At 34.2% G+C, this 9139-nt stretch overlaps 1 protein-coding gene across 1 annotated transcript; it reads left to right on the top strand.

Moving 5' to 3' along the window:
* The first annotated feature begins 3767 nt into the window (after positions 1–3767).
* LOC145120705 (uncharacterized) lies at positions 3768–8620 on the top strand. The gene is made up of 6 exons (XM_079056509.1): positions 3768–4330; positions 4429–4578; positions 4666–4730; positions 6738–6774; positions 6858–7291; positions 7883–8620. Exons 1-6 carry the CDS (start codon positions 3811–3813, stop codon positions 8492–8494), a joined length of 1818 nt encoding a protein of 605 aa, XP_078912635.1. The 5' UTR covers positions 3768–3810; the 3' UTR covers positions 8495–8620.
* Positions 8621–9139: the final 519 nt, after the last annotated feature.

Here is a 9139-nt window from a genome sequence, read left to right as displayed (position 1 = left end):
GCTTACTTTCTTCTAAGTAAACTTTCAGATTCATATTTATTGTGAAGTGAAATTGAATCTGTTCGAAGCCCAGTCACTTAACATTCTTAGATTTACTTTTGTTCTTCTTTCTATCTTGTGGCTCAATTTCATTTACTCGATAATGTTTGATTTTGATTTTACCGATGTGTTTTTCCTGTTTCTCACTTTATCTCCATCGTCTTTCAAACCATCGAAATCGATGCATCTTGAAGATGAAAATCAATGTCATGTTGTGAACATCGACCCCGCGGCACCTCTTCATCTTTGATTCCTATCTCCCCACTGCTCCTTTCTAATCATTTGGTGGTGGAAGGAAGAACGAGGAGGTAATGTTTCTTCCTCTTTCACGTTTCTATACTTTCTAAAAACAGTTACAATATTACAACTTGCTAATGGTCGCATACGTCTTTGTTTTGTTTTATTTATGTGACGGGAAGAGAGCTGAAACCGATGATACAGTCTCTGATACTCCTGCTACACTTGAAACGTTTGCTGAAAGGTATTAGTAGGGTTTCTTTTTTTGCTTATATATGTTAACCCATAAATAGAGCTCCATCTCTCTTCTGAAAGTCAATGCTCTGCACCCTCTGTAACATCACTTGTTCATGGAATTATATATTGTTTATGTGTTTACAGAATTGCATGCACCCTCTAGAACATAACATGTTCATGGAATTATATATTGTTTATGTGTTTACAGAATTGCATGCACCCTCTGGAACATAACATGTTCATGGAATTATATATTGTTTATGTGTTTACAGAATTGCACACTACCTATTTGATGTCATGCTTGAGTGGAACTTATCTTCATGAAATTTTCTTTTGAAGATGGTTCACATTTTATAGTTGAGCCAGCTTATCATTTTGAATTTTGGGTGGTAATAAAATTATGTTTTTCACTTGCAATGTTTAAGTTTTTTAGGAATTTACTTTCTGTGGTTTTCAGATAGTGATTTTTCTTTGTTTCAGAAGCTTTATTGCTCAATATTTGGGGAATAAATTATGTATCTTGGAGAAAGTTCATATGTTTTTTTTTTTGCAAATCTTGTATGTATTTTGCTTTGAAGTTAGGGTCCAGCTTGAAGGAACCGACAATATTTATAGTTAGTTGGAAAAAGTAATTACTTTATCATTTACACTCGCGAATTGCACCTGAAAGTTCCTATTTTCAGATTTTTCTTTATGGGTTCCTGATATGATGATTTCCTCTGGTTCTTAAAGCTTTTTAAGTTCATTATTGTGAACTGTTATTGACAAAAGAAGTTTCATTTTGCTCAAGGATATGGATTCTTCAAGTGGTTAGAATTAGGGCTCAATTTTGAGTGAAAGAACACCCTTGGTTTGAATCCTTATGTCCCTTTAATGCAATGTCCTAGGTAGAAGTTTATAGTTACTTTTTAAAATTTTATGTTTTTTTTTAAATCTAAGGTTATAGTTTCTTTTTTAAACTTTTATGTTTTTTTTTTAATTTTCCAGATACTGAGTTTGTTCGTCCAAAATCTACAAAAGGGTATAACCGGATGGTTGGTGATGTTGGATATGGTAGCAACTACAATTTTTGGCCTTAATCATGCTAATCTTATACTACTAAAAGATAAAAGTTAGGTCACTCAATCCATTTAAATCATCAAAAATTGAAGGCAACTTGATTATAGGAAAGCCATCCACTCCTGTCCCAATCACAGTTCTTGAAGGATGTAATTACTCATAAATCCTTGTAGTTTTTTAGTTGTTGACAAACATGCTGTGAATGATAAGACCAAAATGCATGTTTCGTGAATTCAACAGGTATTTAACATACATCTGTCAATATTAAGTGCTTACTCTATTAAGCTCATGAACTTAAAAATAGAAGAATCGTTGTTTTTGTTTAGGTATATATTCATGTGAACTTGCATCAGCTGTTATCATCGTAAAAAATTTGAAGTTGGGACAAATATTGTTGTAATTGGTGCTCAAAGCTGCTGGTATTCTAGAGCATTTATGGTTATTTGTGTTTTTGTGGTGGTTCCAATATGAACTGTGTGACAATATTTGTAAAGAATATTCAGTTTTGATGATTAGGGAACCATGTAAAAGGATTATCAATTATGTAATATATCTATAAAAATCTATGTAACTACTAAAATTAAATTTATTGCATTTTTATATATTTCAACGAATATTATAAATGGAAATTGGATTTTTTTTGAATATTTGTATTGTTATGAATTTGTTTGGGAACCTATTTCTTCTATGGAACAAATGGCTACGGAATTTGCTACGGAACAAATGGCTACGTAATTTGTTACGGAACAAATGGCTACAGAATTTGCTACGGAACAAATGGTTACGGAATTTGCTACAAAACAAATGGCTACGGAATTTGTTACGGAATAAATGGCTACGGAATTTGATACGCACCCCATTGTTACGGAATTGTTATGGAAGTGTGATGTAGTTAAATTGCTACGGAATAAACGTCGTAGCAAAACTGCTACGGAACTATAATTTTGTAGCTAAATAGTTTGCTACAAGAAATATAACTACGAAATCTCATTGACGAATTCTGTAGCAACTTTTGTAGTTATTCAGGTTTAGCTACGGAATTTTAGCTTCTAGCTACGGAATTTTTTCGTAGCTAAATCAAAATTTTCTTATAGTGTAGTTTGGTAATTGTTAGTTATAGTACAATGCTATATTTTGTACTTTGCTTGTATGTGGAATGTATATTTGTATATAGAATGTAATAATGTTGGTTTAACTTATAAGATTATGTTGTTTTTTTGTAATTGGACATGCTTCAAACAATGTTAAAAAATCCGGCGTGTAGTGTCGCACTTGAAGATTGGTTTCCTTCGTTGCCACAACGAAATGAAACCGAAGGAAACGAGGAGAGTGATGATGACGAGTAGCTAATTGTAGGATTTTTGTAATGTTTTGTTTGTCTAAGTATTTTAGACTAGTATTTTGGATATTTTGCATTATGTTAAATTGGATGAGTATTTTTTGAACGGATGTTAGATTAATATTTTGGAATGGAAGAATGTAGGATTAGATTATTTAATATCATAGCATTTTTTATATCTTTTTTTATACTGTTTTTTTCCAAGTTTAATGTGAATTACAAAAAATAAAAAAATTTAAAAAAAATTCCAATATCGGCAACGCCTTTAGTGGCTACAAATGGTTATTAATGACGACAGTACCTTAGCGGTGACGTCCGCTTATTACCGGCGATATCTCGCATTAGCGGCAGCATTTGGAGTATTAGTGACAAAGCATCAGCGGCGAGCTTTTAGTGACGACACGTAGCTGCTAATAGTATTAACGGTGACAAACGACACTTTTAGCGCCGACGCCTGTCGCCAGTAATACTCTAATTTCTTGTAGTGTTTTAAATACATAAAACAAGAGACGATCACATTCTAATTTGAAGGATTGCAATATATCTCATATTCAGACTTTATGTTAAAGAACTGTACGTAGTCAATATCTAATAATAATCTATCTATCAGGCGAACAGCCAAGGTTCGCTTGTCCTATTATTTAATGCCCGAGAGATTATAACATTTGATGACGAATAGATGACGACGACGGTAGCTTAGTATATAAGGTCAACGAATTAAAATTATACAAGTGGGATTATAATATTTTTTATAGCATCTTTGAAGCAAGAATTTTCAATCCAGCTGCATGAATTGACTGATGAACAAATAGATTATATATATGAGAAATGAATCATAAATCAGAACATATATCGATCAAAGATTTAAAATTCATCTGAGCAGATTCAGATTAACCAAAATGACTTACAATTATGTTATCAGGGATCTTCCGATTTACAAAGCTGCCTTGCTTGATGATTGGGAATCTGTAAGTCAAATCTTCAAACAAGATCCAGACTTGATGACCAAACAGATTGGCTATTGGTCAGAGACTCCGCTAATCATAGCCGTGGGAACGAATCGCTCCCAACGTTTCGTGAAGAAGTTGGTGGAACGTATCATTGAAGTTGGTGCAGCTGAAAAGTTGTTTACTGCGACTTGGGGTGGAAGCAACCCGTTGCATTATGCTGCTAAGGTTGGGAATCTGACTGCTACAATGCTTTTGGTGGAGCAGAACCCTTCTATGACCCGTGTTCCAAATCCCTACGGTAATACGCCATTGAAACTGGCCGCATGGCATGGAAACAAGAAAACGCTTCAATATTTGCTGACCGTGAGTCCAGATTTACCACCACCTGATAGTGAGGAAGGGACTGGTCCATACACCGGAGTTGCTGGTGGCGATCTCATTACTCTTACAATTATGGCTGGATTCTATGGTATGTCCGATATTTGCAGCTTAAAACTTAGGATATTTTGCAGTTATTTATGTAGTATAAATATCTATTTAAATCTTGGGTTGAATCTCGTGATGCAGATGTGGCGTTGAAAATAATTGATATGCACCCAAACATTGTGCTTGAATCTGATAGGAACAGCGAAACGGCTTTGCAAGCACTAGCTATGAAACCCGAAAATTTTCTTAGTGGAAGCAGGCTTGGATTTTGGGGTCGTCTCATCTATTCATGTAAATTTCTCATGTTATTCCAGATATATATGATACTACCAATATTTGGATACGAGTTTTAAACTTTAGATTTTTGTTTGATGTTAGTGATTCCTATAAAGAAGAGTCAAGATGCTCGTAAAGTCAACATCTTGCTAAGTATTTTCAGTAAGGTACAAATTTTAAATTCCAATTTAAGTTGCACGTTTAGTTGTTTATTTTTTATCTCTAACACATACAAGTTGCTGGTTATCCATAATGGAGAGTTGAAGACTTGAATGCTGTGGCAATCCTAGTTATCCAATTGATGAAACTCTACAATTATGACATGTCATGTTGAAGTTAAATGAATTTGAAGTTCAATAGTAATTGAATTCTTAATAGAGTAAAAAAAACTTTTTAACCTTTAAATAAATTTCATTCAACTTTATAGAATTCAATGTATTCTAAATAAATATTGATAGATGTTGGTTCAGCTTCAAACACAAGCAAAACAGAAAACATGAAAGGAAAGGAAAAAAAACAAAACAGAGGGCAATTACTTGGTGCCAAAGGCTCTTCCTTAATAAGCAAAACAAAGAAGGTTCTTTTTCATACAAATAAGAAAAAACGCAGGTCCTATATTTATATTAAAACATAAGGTGTTTGACTCAAACACAAAACTAGGAATAACCTTAATAAAAAGGAAATTTCCTATTTTACCCTTAGATGAGATTTTGTCACAGGATTCTGAATTATCCAACATTCTCCCTCTTAATTCAGAATCTCGTACATCTTCATACCTAGCAACTTCTTCATCTCGTCTTTTCGAACTAGTTTAATTCTCGACTTATCCCGGACACCCGACTTTCACCTCGGTTACATCCAAAGTCTTCTCTCAATCCATTTGATTGTTAACAACACATGTAACATATACCATGACATCTCGTTGGACATGTTCATTACCATCTCAACTTTTCCCGGATCAACGACCTCTCCCCAACCACATCCTAAGCCACCCGATTTGAACTTTCACCGCAATAATGTTCACACCGTGTTGTTTGTCCATTCATTTCTTGTCTTGACAACCATACATTTTCTGATCAATCATATTCCGAGATTTTCTTCCACCGAACGCCCTTGATTCAACCATCTCCCATATGGTGTATGCATCATCAACTTGACTTTGATTGAAAACACCGGATGATTCGTTGGAGTCAAAATCGAAACTTGAAACGTCATCGAACCTTCTTCTTTTACCAACGACATCCTATTCTTCTTTTGACAACCCCTGCCTCTTTAATCAAGCTTATTTCGAGAGCAATCTTCCACCGAACAACAAGACAAGGTCACAACCACCTTTAACGTCTTCCGTTATCCACAAAACAAAGCAAATCAAAGCCACCCACTTTGATGTCTTTCCGCTTGTCTTTTCCGCGCCTCCGGTTAGTCTCTTGCTACCTTAGAACAAGTCTGATCAAGAGAAACTCGGATTGCTTGTGATCAAAACCGAATCACACCCCCTTCAACGTAACCCGATTCTCGCTGCGTCTGTCCTGCAGCAAAGGGTTGCACTTTTTTTTAAACCGACTCTCAAACCAACTGCCCTAGGTCTTCACAATCCCTAGGTTCTGATACCAAATGTTGGTTCAGCTTCAAACACAAACAAAACAGAAAACGAGAAAGGAAAGGAAAAAGAAGAAGAGAGGGCAATTACTTCATGCCAAAGGGTCTTCCTTTATAAGCAAAACAAAGAAGGTTCTTTTTCATACAAATACGAAAAAACACAAGTCCTATATTTATATGAAAACATAAGGTGTTTGACTCAAATACAAAAACTAGGAATGAACTTAATAAAACGGAACTTTCCTATTTTACCCTTAGATGAGATTTTGTCCCAGGATTCTGAATTATCCAAAAATAAAGTTATATGAAATATAAAATGATGATGTATCAATCCATTAAAATCTATGAAATTTGATATGATGCCCTTGGATAAAACTCATTAAATATGGTTTACATTTATGTTAAATCTTTTACAAACAATGATTTCTACTCGATACTTCAAAAATTATCATATGGGTCGAAATGCCAATATCTATTTATAATATGGAAAGATCCTTCTCCTATATGCACACAAAGAAGAAGGTTATACGTAAATATATAGTATAAAATCCTTTTTCTACTTGTTCCTTCAACAGATTGTTGCTGGATTTTGGAGGGGCCTTCATTTCGTGGGTACGCTGCATATTCATAACTCATGTTGCTTATAATTAAGTATCATCTCTAATTTTTGGATCATATGTTGTGTAAAACTCCAGCTCCAGCAATCAAGAACATCCATGATAGCAAGGTAATGCATGCTCAGAGCACCATTCTTGTGAAGCGTATATGTGAAATTGTTATAGGAACGGTCGATCATGACAAAGTTTGGAAGGTTTTAGGATCTGGGATAACAACAGCAGTCAAATACGGGGCTTATGAACTTATTGAGGAGTGTATATTAACTTACCCTGGCATAATCTGGTATAGTGTCGAAGGGCTTTACTTGTTTCATGCAGCAATCAAGGAACGCCAAGAACGAGTCTACAATCTTATATACCAAATGTCTGATCACAAAGTATTTGTAGCAACTCAGCTAGATAAGGAAAACGAGAATGCATTACACATGGCCGCAAAGTTAGCCCCGCCTCATCGACTTAATGTTGTCACTGGTGCAGCTCTGCAAATGCAGCGTGAGCTTCAATGGTTTAAGGTGATCATAGTAATTAAAGTCATAATTTAACTCGTGAAATAATATTGTTGTTCGTTTCAGTCATTTGATCTCCGTCTCTTTATACCAAATAAATCTCATCTACATATTGTAATGGGTAAAATTCATAAAGCATTTGAATCGATCATCATTTCATGGATTAACACTTAACTATTTTTTTCTAGTGATCACACCACATATTTTTACCACTTATTAAAGGGAGAAAGATACAAACAAGCATAACGCATTTTTTTCTATTTTATTAACAATCTTTCTTGTCAATATAGTCTGCGAACGTTTAAACAATAATAAAATATAGTTAAGAATGCAAATCAACCATAAAAAATAATCTAGTGACAAATAATTAAATCAATAAAATGGTGGAAATATATGTATTTTTTATGGAATGGTCTCTTTTTCAAAATCAGGAGAAAATGTATTTTTTAAACTATTGAAAATTTTATTTGTATACTCACTATAAAAATAGTTAAGTACCAATTAAAAAATAAAAATAATGAAAATATTTTGTCTTTTGGAATATAGTTAATTCACTTTTGGTGATATAAAAGATAACGAGACTTCATATTTGTGCAGGAAGTCGAAAAGTTTATAGAGCCCTCGTATAAAGAAGCCTTGAATACAGAAAAGCAAACCCCAAGAATGGTTTTCACTGATAAACATAAAGACTTACTTAAAGAAGGGCAGGAATGGATGAAAGACACAGCGTCTTCATGCACCGTAGTAGCAGCACTCACAGTGACAATGGCATTTGCAGCTGCATTCACTGTCCCTGGTGGAAACCAAGATAATGGGAAACCTTTGTTCTTAGATGAAGGAGTCTTTATGCTTTTTATCGTATCAGATGCCATTGCCTTATTCTCTTCGACTACTTCAGTGTTGATGTTCTTAGGGATACTTACTTCACGATATGCAGAGGGTGACTTTCTCTATGCCCTACCAAAGAGAATGACGATTGGACTCGTCTCTTTATTCTTATCGTTAGTAGCCGCTATGATAGCATTTAGTGCGACCATAACGCTTGTGGTTCGCGATAAAGTAGCATGGATTGCAGCTCCAGTCGTTATAGCAACGAGTATTCCGGCATGTTTGTTTGCGTTGTTGCAATTTCCTCTACTTGTGGAGCTTGTTTATTCCACATATGGACCAAGCGTTTTTCGCAAACAGAATGATCGACGGATGCATTAGCCATATGTCATATTGTATGTATGTGTGTGTTTTTTGGACATGATGTTGCAATGTATTAATTGTCCCTCATTGAGTTTATGTGTGAAATATGTTGGTAATAATTTGCACCAAATGTGTGTGTTTCTAGGTTTCCTGTTTTTCTCCGGTATGTTTTAAACCTCGGCTTTGAGTTTAAAAGTGAACCCAACCCAAAATGTGAAACTAACATAATTCTTAATACTTGAGAAACCGTTATATAGAGGATGAGGAGGGGTTCTATATAAGTGATGATCAGACAGGGGTTCTATACCAAGACCAATTGTACCTAGGATGCATAGAAATTGCTTATGCTTGATATACATAGAAATAAATTATAATATATACGGAATAATTCACATAGAAATTAACTATTATATACACAGAATAATTCATATAAATCAGTTTTTCTACATACACAACAATTTATGTTTTATATAATTATATTGTAAAACATTATAACGCATAAATTATTTTGTACGAATCACCTCCCATAATATATGCTATAAAATATAATTTTTCTGAACATTTCATACAATATCGATCTAGGGTGTTTCTACTTTAAGCTTCAACTTTCTGTTCGATTTCGGTTTTTTGTATTTTTTTTCGAATTTTCAATTTCCGGATCAA

The sequence above is a fragment of the Lactuca virosa genome, chromosome 6 (genome assembly GCF_052849685.1).
Source record: "Lactuca virosa cultivar CGN04683 chromosome 6, Lactuca_virosa_CGN04683_v6, whole genome shotgun sequence".
NCBI classification, from domain to species: domain Eukaryota; kingdom Viridiplantae; phylum Streptophyta; class Magnoliopsida; order Asterales; family Asteraceae; genus Lactuca; species Lactuca virosa.
The sequence above is the reverse complement of the archived record's forward strand: the minus strand, read 5'-3'. Positions and strand labels throughout refer to the sequence as shown.